This window comes from Anabrus simplex, chromosome 7 (assembly GCF_040414725.1).
Source record: "Anabrus simplex isolate iqAnaSimp1 chromosome 7, ASM4041472v1, whole genome shotgun sequence".
Lineage (NCBI taxonomy): Eukaryota > Metazoa > Arthropoda > Insecta > Orthoptera > Tettigoniidae > Anabrus > Anabrus simplex.
In genome coordinates this window covers 82,703,013-82,728,115 of record NC_090271.1, presented here as the reverse complement: position 1 = coordinate 82,728,115, position 25,103 = coordinate 82,703,013, and the positions used below count along the sequence as shown (strand labels likewise).

General features: G+C 38.7%; 1 protein-coding gene across 1 annotated transcript in view; it reads left to right on the top strand.

Annotated features, from left to right (window-relative positions):
* Nucleotides 1-25,103, top strand: part of Rpn11 (regulatory particle non-ATPase 11) — a 148,685-nt gene that overhangs the window by 30,332 nt on the left and 93,250 nt on the right. The window contains exon 3 of the mRNA XM_067151185.2: nucleotides 16,596-16,812. Within this exon, the coding sequence (XP_067007286.1) occupies nucleotides 16,596-16,812 (217 nt within the window). The remainder of the gene's footprint in view (nucleotides 1-16,595; nucleotides 16,813-25,103) is intronic.

The following is a 25,103-nucleotide window of genomic DNA, read 5'->3' as shown; positions in this document are numbered from 1 at the left end:
CGTCGTAGTCTACAACTCCCGAGTGCCATTTCCCTCATCCTACGAGATGAAGAGCAGTCAGCAGACCTTGTCATCCTTTTTAGGAGGGATATTGGCCTTTTTTACTGTGTGTAATAATCTACTTTGTATTAGTGTATTTTGTTAACTATGCTTATATCCCATTGATTCTCTTTCAGTTTGTGTTTACGTATTTTAATGTGTTATTTTAACTTTTAGCTTGAATGATACATATCTCTGTACTCCAAGGCAATGCCTTATTCCTTGTTAACCTATATTTTCTATAATTTTATTAGAAAATAAGGCATTGTGAATTAGATCCAATGATTAGTCAGTGGATGGATTTTAATTATGTCCTTTTGTTCCATCTTGTACCGTTAGAGGCCGATGACTTAGCTGTTAGGCCCCTCTAAGCAACAAACATCATCGAAGATGGATGCCACTGTTCTCCCTGGGACCATTTTAGTGGGTGCACCGCCCTGCAGTTTTAACAGACCACCAGGCTAACATAACCTAGATACGTGCTAGTTACATAATATTAACACATATTTGAGTCATTGGGTGCTCCAAATTAAAATGTAAATACTGTAAAACTGTTTATTTAAATTATAAATCGTCAGGATTATCAGCATAACTGCATCAATTACATCGTAGTTTAAATGTTTAGCTTGACTATAACATAGTGTTGTGTGCGAGTAGTGTATGCATTAGTGTGGAATCGCACAAGGGCACTCAATTCCTCATAACGTCACATACCCGTATAAGAATAAATTGACAATTTGACCTTTCCAATACAATATATCAAGTACAGTTAAACCTGACTTATACGTATATCAAGGGGAAGAGAAAAAACTACTTGTAACTCAGAATTACTTAGAAATCAGACGCAATAAATCACATATTTACTGAAAAATCAATAGAATAGACCTACATGTTTAAATTTTTGCAAATAAGAAGTACATAAAGATAGAAAATATTATTTTGAACTTGGCCCAGCCTTAAAAAATCAGATAGTTTGGCTTTTATCACTTTTCTTGCATTAAGAGTATAAACCTCATTTACCAAACTTTGTAATGAATTCAAAGCATTTTCACTGCAACTTTTCGCACTGATGTAACGCCTACACACTTCAGTTGCACTTAACACTTCACTCAGTTCAGGTGTCAAGATTCAAGTCGTTATCTCCATCTCCAATGTCACTATCGCTTGTAGCTGGCCAATCACCGCCGCGTTGTTGGCATACATCAGCAATAATCTCTTCATCCGGTAGTTCTCCACATACAGCCAGATTGTCATCGAAATGCAGAAAAGTATCGAATTCTACACCCTCCGGTAGCGTTAGCTCATTGCCAGACAAAACTTCGTCCCCATAATCATCATTAGAGGGAGCCTCTTCTAGTAAGACACCAGCTTTGCGGAAACAGTTGGTGATCTTGGAGGATGACAACTGCTTCCAGGCAGTCGAAATAAAGTCCATGGCTTGTAGCATATTAATGGAGAGAGGTCCATTTCCTGCATCACCCAGTGTTATTAAATGTTGAACCAGCATTTTGCTATAATGCACTTTGAAATTTGCAATGATGCCCAAATGAAGCGGTTCTAGAACACCAGTACAGTTAGGAGGGAAAAATTCCATTCGGACATTCTCCAGAGCGATTTTGAGGTGGATGTGTTGCACAATGATCAATAAGAAGGATCTTCTTCTTTTTCATTTTAATGTCCAGTTTTTTCAAGCACTGTTCCATTGGGTTCATATTCCTTAGGTTTTGTTTTCGCACCCTTAAAACACCTCGGATTCTTTGATTTTCCTATCACAAGTAGAGGAAGTTTGTCAGATCCATCTGCATTGGTGGCGAGAAGTACCCTTACACGAATTTTACTTTTCTTCCCACCATGGCATGAGTCACCCTTTTCAGCTAATGTTTTATTTGGAAGGAGGTTGTAGAATAGGCCGGTCTCATCACAGTTGTAGATGTTCGGAGGCCGATAATCGCTTACGATACCCGCAGAATCTCTTCTTTCCAGTGTTGCACCGTGATGTCGTCTGCAGATTTTGAGGTTCCGCATATTGTTCTCCCTGTGATTCCATGACGATCTTTAAATCCTTGCAACCATCCTGATGAAGCCTTGAAAGCAGCAGTGATACTCATCATTTTAGATAAATCTATCGCCTTTGCCTTCAACATGTCTCCACTAATTGGTAGAGCTGCAGCCCACTTTTGCTAGAACCATGTGAAAAGTGCTTTATCCAAATCTACGTACCATCCTTCTTGGTGACGGCTGCGCTTTGCTGATTTTGAACCCAGTTTTAAGAACTGATCCAAAATAGCGTTTCTTTTACTGATAACTGTACATAGCGTGGTATAAGCAATTCCTATGACTGAAACGATTTCAGTTTTTGTTTTGTGTGGATTGGCGTCCACTTCTCGTATATCTTTTCATTTTTCTGTTCTCCATGGCTAATCAAAAGCAACTGAATGACAAAACTACTGTTCAACAGTAAACAACAGATACCGGCCTCGTGGACATTTTACTTCTCCGTTGTTACCACGAAAGAAATTCTCATATTCAAACAAATTTACTGTATTTTCTTTTGTTTCCGCACCGAAATCGTCCACTTTGCTTATAATGTATCTTAATCTTTGGTGGCGTATCAAAAACGACGGAGGTAGAGGAGGTGCGAAGGGGGCTCGTCTTTGTTAAGGCGCCAGTAAGTAAGGGTCAACAATGTCACTTGGCGAAACTCTTGTGTTCTGTTTCAGCACCGAACCCCGATCACTCTGCTTCCGCCTACGGCGACAAAGAGGAAATTTCGTAAATACAGTAGTTTCTTTTTAAAAAGCTCATTCTCTTTACAATTAGGCATAACTCAGTTTACCGGGCGAGTTGGCCGTGCGCGTAGAGGCGCGCGGCTGTGAGCTTGTATCCGGGAGATAGTAGGTTCGAATCCCACTATCGGCAGCCCTGAAGATGGTTTTCCGTGGTTTCCCATTTTCACACCAAGCAAATGCTGGGGCTGTACCTTAATTAAGGCCACGGCCGCTTCCTTCCAACTCCTAGACCTTTCCCATCCCATCATCACCATAAGACCTATCTGTGTCGGTGCGACGTAAAGCCCCTAGCAACCAAAACTCAGTTATATTTCACTGGCACTTTACGTATAACAGTGAATTACGTATAAACGGATTATATATAAATAGGGTTTAATTAACACTCTTTTTAAATTATATTTTGCCGGGACCGAAAGGAAATTACGTACAAATACGAATTACGTAGAACAGAGTTACGTATAAAGCAGGTTCAACTGTATATGATATTACACAAGTTTTAGAACTAGTTTCAGCCACATAGTGGCCGTCTTCAACCAAATAAAAATTAAACAAATCATGTGTTGACTAAAACATATGTAAACCAAACAAAGACAATGCTGTAGGAATAATTATAACATTAAAATATATATAATAACAAAAATTAAGGTTATGATCTTCTTGTCACAATATGATGTCTTTAAGTTGACTTTGGATCTCGGGCTATCTCTACTGACAGTTGCACTGACATGCTGGCCTCCTTTGTTCACATTACCTGCTTCCTACAGCAAGTCAGCGCTGGTTCCCTATCCACTCCTTTGTTTACATGGCCTGCCTGTTTTCTCCTTGAACTTCTCAACTCCATTGATCCTCATATGAAATTCGCCATAGACCCTGGAAACAATAATGCCCTTAATTACCTGGACTTAACCATTATGCGCAACTGCAACAACACTTTCATCAATGCCATCCAACAAACTTCTCTGCATCCAGACATACATAAGAAAGAGGCTTACAATAGCTTGGTACTCAGAGCATTAACTATTCCTTTGTCTCGCAAGAATTATAAAAAAGAAATTAATAATATTTACAATATTGCAGAATACAACAGTTTCAGTAGAACCTTCATCATTAGATATAAGAGCAGACCCAAGACTACCCTAGAAAAAGATTCTGCTCCTAAAGAGAAGTTTTCCACTTTCCCTATCAATAGTAGTAGCATTTACCAAATCTTAATATCTTTAAAAAACACAACATTAAAATAGCATTTAGAACCTCCCACACCAACTCCAGACTTATTTTCAATCCGCACACTGTCAACAATAACAATAATAATAGATACTTGAACTCCGGAGTTTACAAATTAGAATGCCAATCCTGTAATTCGGCCAAACAGACCGTGATTTTGTCATAGGATACGCTGAACATCACAACACACTCAAATATAATAGTTTTTTCAGCTATGAGTGAGCATCATAAAGAATCCAATTACAGACGTGCCAAGTGTTCTGATTTGAGCGGGAGACTCCCGATTTTTCATCGTTCCTCCCGATCTTCCTATCGCCGGGTCCGATCTCCTGATTTTCAGAGCAATATCCGTAATTTTCGTATTATTTTAAACTCCCGCGGATTTCCTCGTTATATCGATATATGGCTGGTCGATAGTAGTTCTAATAATGATACCAGATGGCAGTACGGGGCACGGTGGCCAGTTATGTGCTGCTCTTTGGTCTATAATACAGTCATTCTCTTTCCAAGCGAGTCAAGCGAATAACATTCTCTTTGGAGTAACCTAACCTCAGAAGTAGCACACCATAGTTGTTTTCGTGTTGTGCCTTAATATTTGTTTTGGCCAAAATGTCAAAAAAGAAATATGATGCGGTGTTTAAAAGTGCTTATAGGGAAGAGTTTCCGTGTTTGAGTGAATCCAGAAAGGGACCAATGTTCACATTCTCTACTATATGTAGGTGTGAATTTTCAGTTGCACATGGCGGGAAATGCGATATACTCAAGCATATGCAAACGAAAAAACATAAGGAGAGTGTCCAGTGTGTAGAAAGAAACCAGAAACTGAACTTCTCATGTAAAAACTAAGATGTAAATCCTGTGACGAATGCCGAGGCATTATTTACGTCATTTATAGTAGAACATAACCCGCCTGTAAATTGTGCCGATCACGCCGGACCTTTGTTTCGCAAAATGTTTCCTGATTCGAAAATTGCTAAACGATATGGGTGTGCTAGAAAGAAAACAGCGGCTATCATTACAGAAATGTGCATGGAAGAAAGGGCGAAAATTGTATCACATTTGCAGGTGAATGCATTTTCTGTTGCTACTGATGGTAGCAATAAAAGCGACTTGGGAAGATATATCCCATTGCTGTAATATTTTTTAGGCCTGAACTCAATGAAATTCAGAGTTGGCTACTCTCTGTGCCTAATTTAGAAGGGGATGCTACTGGAGCTAACATTGCCAATCAGTCAAGTATGCCGCACATCCACTTATTGAAGTCAGTTTTGGAGGAACTATTGAAGAATGTGATGGCAAGGTTTGTGAAACCAGGCGTTATTAAAAGATCCTCCTCTCTCCTTGATGTAGATTATCATACTCCAGCAAATCAAAAGGATGATTGTGATTTGATGATAGGGAACTCTGCGTTTGTTTTAGTGACCACCTTGAAGTCTGAGGAAAAGTGCATATTCTTTAAGTCTGTTAGAAAGCGTTTCTCTTCATCGTGTGACTACATGGTACACAAATTTCCATTCAAAGATCAAGTTTTAATTAATGTAGAAATTGAAAATATTTCTGCTATAAGTAAGGCATCATTTTCTAGCCTTAGATTTTTCATTAACAAGTGTCCAAACATTTTGAGTAGTGAAACGGAACGTTTGGATAAAGAAACTGATGTTCTGCACTCCCAGTTCTGTAACTTTCAGCTCGAAGAAACAGACCTGGCAAAAGGAAGAATTGATGCTCAATGGGCATTGGTCAGATGATATCAGCTGTTGGTGTACTTGAATACGACAGACTCTCTAAGGTGATGCTTGCTATTTTATCAATTCCGCATAGCAATGCAGAATGTGAAAGGATTTTTAGCAGAGTCACAAAGACAAAAACACAGTTCAGATCCTTGCTGTCTGAACAAACTTTGGAGAAACTTTTAACCTTGAAATCAGTTCAGCAAGGCAAGTGCTTTGAGCAAAAATTTAGTTCCTGAGTTTCTGAAGAGGGCTAAGTCAGCTACTGGTGTGTTGAACAACAATTAGTCATAATGTGATCACCATGTTGAAGAATGAGAAGTCACATGTTTCTACAGTTCAGGTATGTCCAGAATTTAGTATTCACATGTAAATGATGAAAAAAATATATATGGGCAAATAGAATTGTTAATGTATTGAATTATAATTAATTTGTACATGTTCTGCCATCAGTGATATGTTGTAATACGTTGCGATTCGCTGCAAAATTTCTCCTGATTTTTAACTTTTGAAAGTTGGCATGTCTGCAATCACGAATACACATCAATAGATAAAGATCTTCAGATCATGCATTAAGTGCAAAAATACTCCTTGCTCAACGTTCTCGAAAGCATCCACATCAATATCGATCAGTTTATAAACCCCCTCTTATAATTTAAATGAAATCAACGAAAAAAGAACATTCTACTTGAAAAATTCATTCCATATATTTTTCAGAACTTCTATAATAAAAACAAACCCCACCTCCTCTCCAACTCATCACCACTCCCCCTCCCCTTCCCTCTTCACTCCTTCCATCCTCGCAAACACAGCTGAGCCAACAATAGACACGATCAGTAAGAACGGGACTGTTAAATTTGAGAAGGTCAGGGCATCTCGAGATGACAACTGCTTAATAAGGAAGTTTAAAAGTTTTCTTCACACTTATTTTTTACTTATTAGCCCAAGTTTCTCATACATCATCATTTTTTCCTTTGCAGATTCGAATTTCATTGGTGGTTTCCCCTATGTGTCACAAACATTTTATCTGGCATTTGTTATCTTCTCTAACATTGCTTCTCAATTTTTTGCTGCCCTCCTGACTATTTAAAAATAAGGCAAACACAGCTAAGCCAACATTGGACATGATTACTGAGAACGGGACCACTAAATTTGAGAAGGTCAGGTCTTTCGAGAGTGCAGCTATTCAATAAATTTGAACTTCATTGGCAGTTTCCACTACGTGTCACATACATTTTACATGGCACGTGTTTCCTCTCAAACTTAGTTTCAAGTTTTTTCCTCCCCTCTTAATTATTTGTGATGGTAACTCATTGGAGACAGACTGTCATTTTGAATTTTTAGGACAGTGATTTCGTGCTGTTTTTTAACTATAACACACAGCAAGTTTTAGACTAAGAGGTCCATAAACTCGCCATAAATCACTTATTGTTTGTTTCTGTCATGCCTCATTTGTTTTCATTCTTCTCTTCATTAGGTTTTAACACATTTTTTAGCATCAATTATGTAAAAAACTTTAACCTTTTCACTGAAGATGTCTCAAACGAGTTGATAATTACTACATCTAATGATAGAAATGTGTATTTTATATTGAATTGTTGTAATTCCGCCATGTCTCTTTTGTTTTTCATTATTTCCTTCACTATGTTTTTGAAACACATTTTTAGCATCGATTATGTAAAAAAAAAACTTTAGCCCTTTGTCACTGAAGATGGCTCAAACAGAGTTGAAACATCTTTGACTATTATTATTCTATCTAATGATGGAGATGTGTATGTAATGAATAGAAGGATATATTAAATTTCCTTTGTAAAGACACCTTGAAATCACTTGGATGGGACATCCTTCCGCACCCGCCGTCCTCCCCCCAACCTTGCGCCATCTATCACCTCTTTGCATCATTGGTGCACTTGTGACTGACTTCTTACTCAAGACTCTGGAACTCATCCTTTCAACCATATTACAATTTTTATGAATTAAGTATAATTCCCTTACTGCTATACCATATTTTATATGTAATGAAAGCCAGCTCCTATACTGGTTAACTCTTAACATATCAGTCCACAGGAGTTCCTCCTACTTCCTTACAGTTCGATTCTCGTAGGAAGCTGCCATCCTGAGTTCGTGTCCCTGGGAGTGCACGACACTAGATTTAATTTAAGCATCAATGGAAACTGGGAACACCTACAACCTGTTTTCCAGTCAATGACTGGTTCAGGGATGGGATGAAAATGGAAGCTATATACAGTAAATTTTAATTCAATCATTTTCAAATCTGGTCTTTTCAAAGGAGTAGAAAGTAAGAAAATAGCAGTTCAAGCATGGTTGGTGGTCCGAAAGAGGGGTGGTCCTTAAATAGGAATAAAAAAATACATTGTTCTTATGGAGTTATAAATTGGTTCCTTAAAAATTCAATCACTAAGAGGTGTGGTCTCTTGATAGAGATGTATCACGCAAAACTTGTCCACTAGGCAGTGTAATGGTAATATACAATATGCGCTTTCTGCTTTTCAACTGTTTTACATGCGGCTTATATGGAATATTTCTAAATTTATAATAATCAAAACAAAACTGTTACTTTAAGTGTATGAAAATGAAATGACCCTATTCTACTGATGTTTTGAAAAAGATGAGAAATCATATAGGAGCAATGAGTATTGCGGATTTGAAAGCGGAGTGGAAGGAAAAGGTTGGAAAAATCCAGACAGAAGCAAGAGTAGATTGAAAGGAAGAACTAAAAGTAGCAACCTTTTCTTTTAGTGTTTTTGTTAAGATTGAATTCTTTAAGCCCTGATTCGTTTATTTTAGGTTTGAGGCGTACATAAAGGACGATATTGGTACGACTGCAGTGCCAGATGCATCGTCCAGTACTGCTGAATTTGAATTTCCCACAGCGCACAAGTTTCAAGACCTTGTTTCAGGTCATAAGATAGATATAAATATTTCAATTTTGGAATTGATGAATTATTTCATGTTCAGGAAATCTGAAATAATTGTTGGTGCTCCAGTGTCAAATTATAGGTCACTCTGCAATTCAGGATGCTCCACCAGCCACTGCACATGGTGTTATGACTGTTTCCCTACTTCTAAATCTTCTTGCTCTTGGTGTTATTTCCAAGGTGTCGGTGCCACTCCATGAAAATATCAAACGTACAGTGTTCTTAAGTCTTAGTCTTTCATGTAAAATTATTGAAATAGGTCAAATTACCTAATCGGAACCTCTCTAACCTATTATAAAATTATTCCTTAATTAGAACTAATTAGCTTATTTACCCGTTTCAGCAATAACAATATCTTCAACTGCAAAATGCTTCGAGCAGACCTTGATATTACGAGTCAGTTGTTTATTTCTTAGGTCGTGCCTGCGAAGTGCATGCAACCGCTTTTTAAGGAAGCTCTCCTACTTAGGAAATGGGTGATATGAATGCGATTGACCTTGATTTTGGAATATTGTAGCACCCCAGTAGTTAAACATCACATTTTTCTTGTTTTCTTTTCTGTCTTTCCAATATATCAAAACTTCATCAATTAACTTGGCAACTTCCATTAAAAACATGGAGGAACAAATGACAATCGACAAGCGCGTACCGCCTACTACTCGTGAGACGTCTATCAGTAGTGTTTCAGTACATCCCTATAGGAGTGGTCGGTTAGCTTCGTCAAGAATGCTGGAACATCTGACGCAATCTGCGCTGCAGAATGCTCATTGAAAAGCACTGAGAGAAAGAGCATCCACTGCATATTGCCTTCCTTGATCTTGAAAGGGCTTTCGACCGTGTTCTCCATCATGTGATCCTGTATGCACTTCGCAACCATGGAGTATGAGAAATAGTTATCAGTTGATTCAAGATGCTATACACGAACACTACAAGTCTTGTACATTGCACTGTCAGCACCTCGGAGAGGTTCCTGTTAAGATTCAGTGTACACCAGGGCTCCACACTGCCCCCATTGCTCTTTGTCCTCATCATGGACACAATCATACGGACCCTACAAAGGAGTGTCCCTTAGACTCTCAAACATGGAGATGATGATGATGATGATGATCTTCCTGATTCCACCAGAAGAGGATTGCAGCTTCATGGTGAAGATTGAAACAGCTGTCTCTCACAATATGGTTATAGACTGAATAAAAATAAAACTGAATACCTGGAAACCATCCCAAGCAACGGCTCCATACAAGTTGATGGGGAGACCTTTATGAAGACCGTAAACTTCAGGTATCTAGGATCTCACCTACAGGCTGGTGGTGGGATAGGTGATGAAGTGCAAAGTAGGATAAAGGCAGCATGGATGAGGTGGAGGGAAGTCACAGATGTACTCTGCAACAGAATGATCCCACTACATCCGAAGTCCAAAATATACTGCATGATAGTATGTCCTGTTGTTTTATACGGTGTTGAATGTCGATCAGCTGACAAAGCTATGGAGCGCTTATTACACACCATTCAAATGCATATTTTCCGTTGGTCGATGGGCTTCACGCTCCTCCGTCATGTCAAATCAGCACCATTCGCCAGCAAATGGGCATTGCACCCATCACTGAGAAGGCATGGGAAAAACTTCTCCAATGGTATGAGCACGTCCTGCTGCGTGCTGCACCTGGAACAGTTGCCAATTTCACCCACTGGGCAGCATCCATGTGGACATCCAAAGCAGCGTCGTCATGACACAGTAAATGCTGATATGAAAACTCTGAACTTAAGACCAGATGATGCCCAAGATCATGCTAAATGGAGAGCCAAGATTAAAACTGACCCTGCACCAGTGGGAAAATGCTAGGAAGAAGAAGATATTTTCATAAGAACATCTGACATGTATTGTGTGTGACCACAAGGATTCTCAATTTTAGAGAAATGCCTAATAGACATAATGTTACAATTTGGAAAAAATAAATTGAGTGGCTGAGAGTACAAGTGGTACAAGTGCTCCTTTGTGCAAACTGAGTAAATGACAGCTAAAGTTGAATGACTGTTTATAAATTCTGAGGGCTGTTTTCAAATCATAATTTTTTTTTCTAATAGTCAGTGAGTCTGTGTATATTTGTAGGGATGGTTGGTGATTGTAGTGCCCCTGCATTATTTTTTAAAACATATTAAAAGCACTTGTACTCCTTGTGTATGAAAACTTTTTAGAGTAAAAGCGGTTACAAGTGCAAACACAATTAATTACCATGTTGTATTTTAAAATTTTTGATACAAAACAGTTGATTTACAGTGTATGCTCATAAAACAAGGTTATGTGAACAATTTGTGCATAATTGATATAACAGGCTGAAGAACACGATAGGTAAACAACAAGTAATATGAAACGAAAATATACTGGTGTGGTTCCAACACATATGAGACATTATTCATAGTCACTTTCTATATTTCCCCTCACAGTCACTGTTTACAGAATCAGAATCATTCCCTTCTGTGATATCTCTTGAAGAATGTTCTTCCTGAGGCATCACTCGTGATGCTGTACCATTTTGTTGTGCTTTCTTCAGACTTCCCCATAATCATCCCCTTCTTCCTCCATGTCCTCTTGTTTCTCTTCTCTCTCTTCTTGCATTCATTGTAACTGCTGTCTGAGTGAGAATGGGTCAAATTGTTGTAGAACTCGTGATGAACTGGGGGGATATAGTCCTTCATCATTTGAAGATCTTCCCCCTTCTCATATTTTATTGTAATGCCATCTTCGCGTAAAGGCAGGAGAGAAACCATTGATGGCCGACCAAGAATGTGCCTTTTAAAATCTGCTTTTCTAAACGGAAAGTCACGGTTTAGTGTATATTTGAACTGCATTGTTAGAGGATTTCCTTTAGTGACTTGGATCCATCGATTATTCCTCCGCTGTATTTTATTTCCTTCAGTGTCCTTAGGAACTTTGTCCTTTGTTATAGAATCCACAGGTTTAATTGAAAGAAAGTTTTGTTTAAAGGGATTTCATAAAATAAGTAAACAAATTGCACAGGTGCAACGTTTTATTACATTTAAATACCATACATATGCACAGCAGATTGCTAATGGATAATACCAATGAATCTGACACTGCCAGTTTTGTCCTAAGAACACAAACCTGCCATCGCGAACAAGGAATGGTATCACATATGGCGTTTTTAAACATGCGTTAAATATGACCATAAGTACTCTCAAAAGCATACTAATTGCGCCACTGCTGTACTATAAGGAAAATACATACCTAAATCTTCATTCAGGAGAGCAGCAATGTGTTTTCCATCTGCCATTTCACTTGTACTAGTTGTTAGGGTGTCCCTTAAAAGGGCAGAAAAAATGTTTTTTCATTTATTGAAACGCATGCCCCGTTATTGTGTTTATTAGTTTATTAATTACCCAAGTACAGAATTTCAACTTCCTACATTAATTTTAACCCGTGCTGACGCGGCCTAAAAGTTTTAGAAAATAGCTGCTTAAAGGGTCTCTTAAATGTAGTTGTAGGTGGTCACTCAAAACAATTATTTTAGAGAAATATAAATGAAAACAGAAATTTATATAATGCTCTTCTTGTAAGTAACAAAAAAGATACAATTTTTACAGTTATTCATTTGGATATTTCCTCTTCAGAGTCTCTTTTTTTTACAGTCTGGGTAAATTTTTCTATGTTCTTGCACGCAATGTAATATGAACTGCTTCTGTTCTTCATCTGCAGTAATCAAACCATGAAAGTCTGTCATTAGTTTAACATCTCTTCCAGCTATATCATTAATTGTTTTTAAGGTAGAAACCTTTTTTTAGCTTCCACAAATGCCACATTGTCTTTCCATGAAGATACAATTTCTTGAAGGAAACCTCTGTCAAGTTTCAGTTGTGAAAATAAATCTTTACTCTTGACAGAAACAAAATCACTCAACGATTTCCCTGAAATAAGATAAATACTTGTAGTGCCTATAAATAAAACAAATAAGTTCTAAATTAAGTACCAGATTACACTACTAGTCTACTACGTACCATATAGAGAGCCAGACATCTCTTCTTTCGATGGAACATATCTCTTTCCGGAATCACCAAAGCTTTCTTTTTGTAAGTTTTCTACAATGTTTCCTTTAGTCTGCTCATCAACTTCATTATCAAACATTGAAAGAATGGCTATTTCCTCTGACATGTACCACAAGTGTTGACTGAACTTGTTTAAAGACGCATTGGAAATCAACTTGTCAGTTTTCTTGTAATCTTTTAAGGTCTTTAAAAAACAAAAATCTTGATTTGGTGCTTTTATCACCAAACTACATCCAAGCCAGGGCTTCACGTAAACTGCCACAATGAATAAACAAACATTTTGTAAAATTTGTTTGTCCTTAGCGATCATTTTAAACTGGAACTTCAGTAAACACATTTTTAAAGAGTAAATAGCTCTTGCCATCAATCGTGCTTGATGCATTGCACCAGGAGGTCTGATTTTTATTTTATTTTTAATGTCTCCGCCCAGAAAAACAATAGCGAGCTCATGATAATCATCTCGTACAGTCGATTTTGCCAGCTCATTGTAAAAAACTTCACCAATTCAATAATATTTGCCTCACAGATATGTTGTTGGACAAAATCAGTGGACGGTTCAGTGGCAGTAGGATTAATATTCTTCCAGTTGTCTCTAAACGTTTTGAACAGCGGAATATCACGACTGCTAGTGATTTGTTGGATCTTTGATTCAAACACACTTTTGAGCACCAGTTCGTAAATATGATGGCGGCGAGGAAAGAGTAACAACTCTCTTTCTAGTTTTTGCTCTAAAAGCACACAAGCTCCGTTGAAGCGTCCTGTATTAGATGCTGTTGTATCACAGCACATTATATGTACCTTATCATCCAGGTTCCAGTCATGAAGGGCATTTGACACTGCTTTCGCTTGCTCTTTACCGGAAGAGTTGTCTAACTTCGGCAGAGCAAGAAGTTGTTCTTCCTCGTCATATGAAATAATAATTGGTAGATGTTCTTCTTTAGAACTTCTTACGTCCAGAGCAGGTAACAATTTTCCATCCGAATGAACAGTAACTACTTCGGGCACGTTATTCTGAAAATCGGATTTAATGGATCTCGCTCTGTCTTTTCTCAGTTGTGTTCAAATGCGTTGAATAGAAGATTTGTTGACCGGGTAATTGTCAGAACTAAGACCAAGTGCTTCTACTACAGACTGAATTATATAAACAGAATCTCTGATGCTTAGTTGACACCTGTCTAAAGTTGCAACTAATTTAGATGTGATAAAATCTTTTCTTCCTCTTCTTGTCGATGTAGAGATTCTTCCAGGCTTTCTTCAGAGCTTGTGGATTGTTCTTCTACGTCTTCATGTGTATCAAAATTTACAGATTCCAATGAGCTCGCAGAAGGCATTTGCTTTAGTCTCTTTTTATCTTCTGCGAGTTTTCTCAGCCTGGCCCTTTCTTCAATATCAGCCAACTTTTTGTCAGCACCCGATTTTTATTCTTTCAAGAGCATTGGCATGTACGATATCGAATAAATTATCTAATTCAAGATGGAAGTTCTCTACGTGGCGCCTCTGTAAATCCTGAATCTTGCTTTTTTTTTTTTTTTTTTTTTTTTGCCAGACCTGATAAAGATCCACTAACTTCTTAACACAATTAGGCACAGCTCTGGTAGGTATTCTAGCCTTTTTCCAGAATATATTGCACTCCCAAATGACAAGATTTGCACTTTCACTAACAGTCAACGTAACCTCACGTATGTTGAAATATAGAACTGCAAGAACTTGACAATTAGATGGTATGCACCTGTTATTTGGTGATTTACTTCACCAACCAAGAAAATGCTTTTTAATTGCTCCTTAGTTCCACTGACATCTTCGAAATATAAAACAATCCGTGCTAGCTACCCGATAAGCGAAAACTAAGTGACAATAACAATGAGAGCGTGCCACTCTTGTGACGCAACTTATATGGACATGTTTGCGCGCGAGTCGGCGCGGGTTGCACTGTTCCAAATAAGGAAAAAATTGTTTTCGGGTGTTTTAGGCCCAAATGAATAAAACAGTAACCTATGCATTGCAAAATTAAAACTTTGAAAAATAAGGGACACCCTACTAGTTGTATTCGAAATGCTTTCCAGGCCAAGTATTAGAGGTTAAACTTTATCATCACAGAGCGCAGCGCTAAGCAGGAACTCACTTATACTTCTTTTGCTCTGAAGAGAACCATACTTCAGCTTACCAAATGTGCACTTAGACCATTTTCTTGTGAAATGGCACTTGTACTCTCAGCCCCTCAATTATTCGTATGTGCAATTTGACATTGCCTGTTATATTGTTGGTTGTATTTTGGGGGATACCTAACGTTCTTAAAATATTCCAGACGTATTTTGTAGTACCTCCCCTTCTACCTAACAACAATCCTGTAACTGACAAATGTCAAGTCTGATGTAATGTTTGCTTAAATACATGAGGCATGCTTCATAAATATCTCTTTTCTTTGTCAACCTAAATTGCCAGCTCAGTGTCTCTTTCAAAATGTATAATTGGATCTAACACTAAAGCAGCGCGCTTGTTTATTTTTGGATGAATGGCGATGACGTCAGCTGTTCTAATTAGTCCCCATAAAAGACACACAGTGAACTTCTTCGTAAACTTACTGGTTCATTTCTTGTAATGCTGAAGATAGAGCTGATCTAACCCTGCACACTTTGCAGTGCTCCCTTGGGACAGATACCAACCACGTGTCCTAAAGTTTCGGTCTCACCACAGTCTGGATGATGACAGCGGGTTGTATTTGTGCGCCTTCCAGGGATTGCTAGAACCACCAAACTTCATTTGATTTGAAATAGATATGAACACTGGATGCCATGAGTTAATATCTTGTTGTTGATAAACTTAACCATAATAGGTATTTGATTTGATCCTGTATTGACTTATTTAAATCTATTAAAGAAACTATTTTAAAAGAGTTTATGTTGGGTCCACCTTGTCAATACACTTTTAATGATTGTACTTCATTGTTGAAGGGAATGCATATTGTTCCTGAAACTTGTATGAATGAGTAAATAATTTTCAATCATTTAAAGTGTATTGACAAGGTAGACCCAACATAAACTATTTTATGTTCGACGATGCCAAAATGTAAGTATTATGCCAGAAAACTGAATCTTAATGAGGCTTAATATAGTTCAAGTTTCATTTTGATACAGGATCCCCACCTATCAGAGTTCAGATTTTCATTATGATACAACTGTTTGATCAGTTTGGTAAGGATAGCAAAATCAAACATGTCGGACACACATATTAACATCAATGCACCTTCTACTTCCAATATTCCACAACCACACGGCACATTCCCGCAAATTCACTTCAGCAACTGAACAATAAACAGTTTGTATTTGAAATAAAGCTAGGTTATGATAACCGTCTAGCAAAGCTGTGAAAACATATGACATTGTGAAGGTCTCTAATCCAGTCACTGAAAGTCAATAACCCAGCCCATGCGCTCTGCGCCTGTTCAGTAAACTAAACTGTCAAGCGACATCTCGACAGAAATTTATGAATATTTAAAAAATAGAGTTATATTTATCGTTGAGCATAAACAGTCATATGCAACTTGCCTATAATGGTAATTAAGACACTCATGTGGAAATCATAAAACTCGCTTCGCTCGTTTTATAAACATACTCGTATCTTAATTATTGCCATTATAAGGCTTGTTGCATAATGTATTATTAAATAGTTTCTTTAATAGATTTAATGTTTTGTGACGAGTATTTGATGGAAAGTTGTTTATCTGTCAAACTATATAATCTAAAAAAAGCTTTATGAAATATGTCGAGTGAATGTGCAATTTGATGACTAATGGTGGTCATTCTTGTCCATAGGGAGTCAGTGTAGAAGCTGTAGATCCAGTATTCCAGGCCAAGATGTTGGACATGCTGAAGCAAACAGGCCGCCCAGAAATGGTTGTTGGTTGGTACCATTCTCATCCAGGATTTGGTTGCTGGTTGTCAGGAGTAGATATAAATACCCAGCAGAGTTTTGAAGCCCTCTCTGAAAGAGCTGTAGCTGTGGTTGTAGATCCTATTCAAAGCGTAAAAGGTTTGTAACTTGTTTTAAATTTAGAATTAAAATCTGGACCATAATGGCTAGAATTGGGTCCGTATTGACTCACAGTAAATAGAGAGATGGATGATCCGCCTAGTCAATACTATGTGTTAAAAATGATATTTTTATAGGGAGATAAGTTTTGTCAGATAAAGAAGGACCCTACCAACACTATGCAAAGGAAGTTTAAGCAAATTTTAACCAATCCTAACTTTTTGATGGAGTCGAAAGAAGCAAAACGCTGGGTAAACATGAACCCAGAGTTGCCAAAATTGAGGGCAATGCCTATGGTACATAAACAAGGCATGTCCATTAGACCGGTTGTAAACTTCAGAAATAGTCCTACATATTATAACCGTTTGTGTGGGTGTCGTTTGAAATGTTTGTTTACGATTAAGCCTCAGCTGGTGTCGGGATTACAAGAGATTCCACTCATGGGCATGGACATTCGACGCGTACCTGTTATATCTTTCTTATCCAATGTCAGGCTCATATAAATAGAGTAAAATTTACGTTCCACCTAATTACATAAGGCTAAATTAACTCATAAGCTAACGAAATGAGAAGATGGCCATATAATTTTTGAAAGGATATTCCACTTTAATTAATCATTCATGCAAAATAAAATAATAATCATAATCATTTAACAAGACAACATGGTTGAAAATAATAAATATCATGCCGATTAACCTTTGTTGGTTTTCATTAAACACATCATAAACAGTCATCTGACTTTAATTTTCATAAAAAATCCATTAAATTCAACAGAACATCTCTGAAAGATTGATCACGAAATAATGAATTACTTAACAGTTCTTTGAAATATCTGCCAATCACAAAATTAATTCTATAAATGTTCACTTTGTTCATTCATTTTTGTCACTTATTGGCCCAAGTTTATCCTCCTATATTCTATCTGTCTTATTCATTGTCTAGCTATCTATCAACCTAACGTACAACTTGAATATCCTAACGATCTGGTCTTCACAACATTGCTTATCATAATGTAATCATCTGCTAATCAGCCACAGTGACCAGATAATGATACAGAAGAGTAGAAGAGACAAAATAAGGAATGAGAAAATCCGGGAAGAAATTGGAGTGGAAAAAATGAATGATAGAATAGAGAAGAGCCGACTAAGATGGTTTGGGCACATAAAGCGAATGAGCGACGAAAGAATGCCAAAAAAGGTGATGGAAATGCAAATCCACGAAAGGAGATGGAAGGATACCATCCAACGCAGCATTATAGAAAGAAACCTGGACTGGGACACAGTATTGGAGGAGGAGTGGTGGAAAGACCGAAGAAAGTGCAAAGGAACCATATTTGCCCCTACCCGGCTACAGCTGGATAAAGGGAAATGATTTTGATGAAACAAATCATGGTAACAGCAGCACACATCTGGAAGCTTCTGCTCTGCCATACCTAAAAATAAACCACGTCTAACTACTAGCATAATTAGTTTAAACGATAATAATAGGATGTCCTCATGGCATCTGCTCTCCTCCAAAGATTTCCTGTAAATAAATACTACTGCCTAAGAAGTTATTTACTGCAAGCAACTACTCACTGAATGCTAACGTACTGCACCAGGTGTCATTATCCTTAAAACAAGCTATCTCATTATTTCATGTAATTTTATCGAAGATCCTTTCAGTAATTCATCCTTCAAGTGCACACTATCTTACCTTCTTGCTGCCATGAGTTAATGTTTTGATGATTTCCCACACTTTCGACATTTATAATCTCCGGGATACCTTTAAAAATGCCTTCAGTACATCTTATCACTTGCATATCCGGAAATCCTTTTAAAATTGCATGATGAACATCTCATTCTAACCATCCTAAACGTAGGTTCATTGACATTCTCAGTAACTCACTATTTGCCGTAGTATCTATCTCAACAAACCATATCATTACAGTAGCCACATTTACATCACCATAATATTCTCGAAGACCCTATCATTCACTATACCTTACCTCATATTTTCATCATGCCTATACATTATCATCCCAAATACACCAGCACATGTATCCGAAGAATCTCATAATTACTCGCATGTAAAATCATCCATTATAATTGACAGCATAATCGCATTTCTCTCAATTAATATGTGACATAAATCATCCTACGGAAGATCTCAACACTGACACATTAACTACATAACCATTCACTAGAATTACACACGCATCATCCAGTATATTACGTCATTTACGAATGTCATATCTTATAAACAATCAGACAATATTAGGAAATCCCATGAAATATTCCATAATTGCATGCCTGTCATTACCTAAACATTCACGGTAATCCGAATTATTATTCTCACCAATGACCAGGTTACCACTCTCTAACAGACATTACGACAATCACATTAGGTTACTCAAGTTGTGTACCATGTAAGTCACCGTGATAATACAATCAAAATCTAATTCTATGATAAGCTTTCTACAGATAGAATAAAGGAAATACAACATTCTGGGTACTTATCGTTGACGACTCTGGTGTTTCATCCATTCTTCCTGGTTGTTATAGCCATGGACACTCATTTCATGTCATCTTTAGGTAATTCCACATGAACTCGGACCCATCAAGACACTAGTCCCGATTTAGGCCCACATCTCAGTTCTAATTGAATGAATTATAATGAGAAATCAGGTCCGTCGTCCTTCCAGTCTGAAACTTGTACAATTAAGATTAGTACAATGCTATAGCACATTCAAAGTACTTCAGTTTTGTTTACAACACTCGCCTTATTCTCGTGTATTAGTATTACACAGTTTGTTATCAAACTCTTTAGTATATCTTATAATAGCTCCCTATTTCTTATAATTTCCTCAAATCTCTTTCTCAGCGTGTGCCAGAACTTTCTTTTAATCAACCTTCTTCTAATATTTTATCACATTGTCATAAAAACAAAATCCCATTTTTAATATATTACAATAATACTGTTACGGAGCTTTCCGTGGTAGTTAGGCGTGAAAGAAGGTGCGGGTGTGAACGGGTCTCAAGCTACGAAAGTAAAATTAATTTAAAATTTAACAAGGTTATATTTTCTTTTCAAAAACAAAGAAATAACAAGCATGGCAGGTACAAAGTAGCAAGTCAAAAGGGTAGTTACAATATTTACATGATTTGGGCTTCGCGCCCTGACTTCACAATGCTTAGGCAATCAGCTCAGTTTTACCCCAAACACAAGTTTCAACAGAGGGGCAGAAAACCCCATTCATGCCTAGGAGCCCTTGCTCCAAATTACACAGAAAAGCCTCCACGAGGCATACAACACTCAATTTTCAAAAACGAGCCACTCGCTCTCAATTTTAAGCCTCTCAAAGGCCACACCAAACTCCACCTTCAAGTTGTCCTCACTGGACATAGACACAGGGGTAAAATACCCAACCTACTGAGGTCTATTAAATGAAAAGGGGTAATTAAATGACCTCTAAAATAACAATTAGAGAGGAGGCGATCTGCACTCCTAATACACTTGTTTTTAAAACCTAATCTGGCTCTAGGCCACTAATGCAAGGGCTAATCCCATACTACAGAGGTGACTTTAGAAAAGAGCAATTTGTTTTACGTTAACGAAGAATAGGTTGAGAAAATAAGTTCACCTCAAAACCATATGAATGGGAGCTTGAGAGGGTTAGCACTCTCTATCCCAATATGCAGCTTTAAAAGAGAATAGCTGAAAAGAGTAGTTACATTTTAGGAAAAGGTTACATAGTAGAAACGCTTCGAACCCGCCCCGAGAGTTAAACTGCCGACCTAGCAAGAAAAGAAGTTAAGAGGCCATTACCTGGTGTTGAACAGCTGGAGAAGAAAGAGGCGCTTCCCGCCCCCTGCTATGTACTTTACACACTGAAAGATGGAACAGAAGTGGCGCCGAGACCCTAAAATCAGCAGTTTATATACTCTCGCGGAAGGTTCTAGGCGTTAGGGGAATGAGAACACCCGCCCACAATCACTTTATTGGAGAATAAAGAGAAACCCTTACACAAGATGAAGAAGAAACACATTATTGGTGGAAAATTAGTTTCAGAAATTCGGGATTGGCTAGATTTAAAACAAGGGGAAAGAAAGGGGTAATATTGCCAACTTAACCAATAACAGAAAGAAATTTAACAAGAAACAAACTTTTGAAATAAGAACTTCTCCAAAAAAAAAAAAAATAGTTCTTTTTCTTCGCACTAGGGTGCACTATTGTAGTTCTTCAGTAGTGTCCTCTAGAAGAGAAAGTTCACACTTCTTACTTCAAGCAAAACAAAAACACATCAAAAATGACACCGTTCTAAAACTCCAAAATTTACAGGTAGTGACATCTTCTGAGAAACTTGAAAATTAATACTGTCCATAAAGTTCAGACTTCCTCCAGCAGAGGAGTTTCAACAGGCGCACATTTTAAATTAGCGGTGTGGAGGTGTACCGCCCGGTACAGACCTCCCCCCCCAAAAGTTCCTCCAGGGATGACACATGAAATTTGTTTGAAAACAAGGTCCCAGTTTTGATGTAGATATGGAGATTAATTGCCGAAAAATTTATAAGATTTTCTTAATGTGGTTTGATTCAGTTTCAAAAATTTTTGTTGTAACTGGAGAAGTAAAGTTTTTATGATTGTAGAAGTTGAATTGAGAAGGAAAACTTTAGTTTTAACATCGAGGAAAAATTTTCTAAGTCCACCAGATTTTGTTGTTGAATTCCCAAGTGTAGTCATTGCTTATAGTAACTGTTCATGTAGTTGATGTTGATTAAGTTGGATGGCCAGACCGGCCGTTGCAGCTTGCGTCCAGAGGAGGCCGCTCGGACCCCTCAAGTACCCTGAGATACCGCTCGCCCGCACCATGAGGGGAGCAGTGGTGTTGAAACACGCCGCGCCCGCGGTGAAGATATACAGGCTGCGGGCAAGTAGCAGGTCGTGCGCCGCACATCAGCCTTGGCCGGGAGGAGAGCTCCGGCTCGCCGTGCACATGTCGTCCTCGCTGGGGCCGAGGGGGCCCTTCCTCAAACCCAGTCGCGGCACGGCGCCGCGCGGCTGCGGGGGCACTGAAACCTTAAAACTAGGCGGCAGAATTTTGTTGGACCATCATCATTTTTTGAGGGCACAGGCTTGGTGGAGAGGTTGAGGGGCCAGCGGCGTGCAGATATCCATGGCATTTAATATAATCAAGCCACAGTGTGTATAGCAGGAGACGGGAGCGTGGTAATGGCCGTGGTAAGGACAGAATGGCAGTTTAACGGATCGGGGAAGGTTTTACAAAAGCTTACATATAAAACAAAATATTATAGAAGGGGCAGAAAGCCTTAAAAGTGAAACTCAAAAAAAAAAAAAAAAAAAAAATATAACCTTCATATTCCTTTCAAAATAATATGAAGCAAGATAACACAGACATTACACCGGTTTCACCTGGGACAGGTGAACTCTAAATATCCTCTCGGTGGCTGGATTGCTTACTAACAATGTAACCGGCGTAAGAAAATCGAGAATGATACAAGGCCCATGAAATCTGGGGGCAAGCTTGCCCGCGGGAACAAAGTTCTTGACCATAACATGGTCACCTACCTTCAAAGGGGTGGGTCTCCGTCCACGATCATACCTTTCCCTAACCTTTTCATGAGACACTTTAAGATTGGCTTTAGCCTTCTTCCAAAGATCTTTAATGTTGTCCGGATCTATTGTCTCGGGTAGAATGTCACTCAGAGACCAGAGGTTAGAGAGCGGCGTGTTGGGAACAAACTTGAACATCAACGAGGCTGGAGTAAATTTATGTGATTCATGAACCGCCGAATTCAAAGCAAAAGCTAACCAATGCAGGGACGTGTCCCACCTGGAATGATCTTCATGATGATAGGCAATAAGCGCGGACCTGAGATTACGGTTAACCCGTTCAGCCAGAGATGGTTGAGGGTAATAAGCAGAAGTAGTTACATGAGAGATGGACAAGTCGAAACAGAATTTACGAAAAAGATTAGATGTGAACGCCTTAGCATTATCAGACACAATATATTGGCACGGACCAAAAGAGGCAAAAATAGAATTTAAGCAAGTAATGGTAGACTGAGCGGTAGCCAGCTTAGTCGGAAATAACCAGGAAAATCTAGTAAAGCCATCTACGCATACAAAGATGAACTTGTTAGCATTTCCCTTTGACTGGGGGAAGGGTCCTACATAATCAATATACAGGCGTTCCATGGGGCGCGACGCTTGATGAGAAGACAAAAGGCCTACCCTGGGTGGACATGGTTGGTTTACTGAGCAAACAGGGTTTGCAAGCCTTCACTAGTTCACGGATTTCACCGTCCATACCTTTCCAGATGAACATTTCACGAATCTTCTCACGAGTTTTAAAGATTCCAAGATGCCCTCCTAATGGGGTCTCATGATAATACTTGAAGATCATAGGTACAAGAACAGCTGGAACGACAACTTTCATCATCTTATCATGCCTCGAGGGGCAACATAGAACACCATTCCTCAGAACATAAGGGACGACATGTTCCCCAGAAGAAAGGGTTTCCATTATCGGAGCCAGCGTCGGATCTTCACGTTGGTATTTCTCGATATCCCTAAAGAGCATGGGAACATCTGTTAAGATGGCATTAACATCAGATAGTATGGACTCGGAAGGTGATGAACTATCGACCGGTTCATGGGTCTCGACGTCGTTAGAAAACATACGACTGAGTCCATCAGCAACAACATTTTCGGTACCTCTGATATGCTTGACATCGAATTGGAAGGCAGAAATACGGATGGCCCAACGGGCTATACGACCAGTACGACGCGGCCTACCTAAGACCCAGCTTAAGGCTTGATTATCTGTCTCCAGGTCAAATTTGACGTGTTCCAGATAGAGACGGAACTTCTCTAAGGCGAATAAGACTGCCAAACCTTCGAGCTCATAGATGGAATACTTGGCTTCTTGAGCCGATAGAGTCCTAGATGCATAGGCAATGGGTCGCCTCCCTAGTTCAGTCTCTTGAAGAAGGACTGCAGCTACTGCTGACGACGACGCGTCGGTTTGGACGATGAATTTCTTCGAGAAATCAGGCATAGCAAGTACAGGGGCATTACAGAGAGCTAATTTAAGATCTTCAAAAGCGGCTTGTTGAGAAGGTCCCCACTCGAATTTGATGCCTTTCCTACGAAGAAGGTTTAAGGGCGCCGCTCTATTAGCGAAGTTAGGAATAAACTTCCTGAAGAAATTCACCATACCAATGAACCTGGCGATACCTTTAATGTCCTTGGGAGGTTTAAAATCACGGATGGCCTGTGTTCTAGAATGATCGACTGCTATCCCTTCAGGTGATACAACATGCCCTAGGAATGACATAGAGGGCTTAGCAAAGGCAACCTTGGACAACTTAACAGTTAACCCAGCCTTACGAAGGCGATTGAGAACTTCTCACAGATGATCTAGATGTTCTTCAAAAGTCTCTGAAAATACGACGACATCATCCAAGTAGTGATATAAGTACTCAAATTTGATGTCGGAGAAGACCCTATCTAGTAGCCTAGTGAGTACAGCTGCTCCCGTGGGGAGCCCGAAAGGCACGCGGTTGTATTCGTATAAGTTCCAGTCCGTGGCAAACGCCGTGAGGTGTTTAGACTCTTCGGCAAGGGGAATTTGATTATAGGCCTGATTCAAGTCCAAGATAGTAAAGAACTTGGCCTTACGGAACCATGAAAAACAAGAATGAAGGTCGGGAAGGGGCACAGATTGTAACACCACCTTCCGATTGAGAGCCCTATAATCAATGACAGGCCTGAAGCCTCCTTGGGGTTTCGGGACTAGAAAAATAGGCGAAGAATACGCCGACTTAGAGGGCCTAATAATACCATCCTTCAACATTTGATCGATGATTTCTTTCAATGCCTTCATTTTAGGTGGAGATAGCCTATATGGTGGAAAACGGACAGGAATCGAATCCGTGACCTCAATTTTGTATTCAATAAGGTCAGTAACACCAAGAGTATCAGAGAACACCTCTGGAAATGACTGACATAATTTACGAATATTATCAGCCTGCTCCTCAGGTAGATGTCTAAGGTCTAACAACATCTCATCCTGGGTAGGCGAAATAGATGAACATGACACAGAATTACACTTTAACATGGGAATTTTACATTTGGACGCAAATTTGAATGTGCACGACTTACTCTGAAGATCGAGCACAAGACCAGTGTGAGAAATGAAGTCCGCTCCCAGTATGATGGGGCAAGACAAGTGCTTAGCCACAAACAGTTTGGTTTTCCATGTAAATTTAAAAATACGAATTTTGATC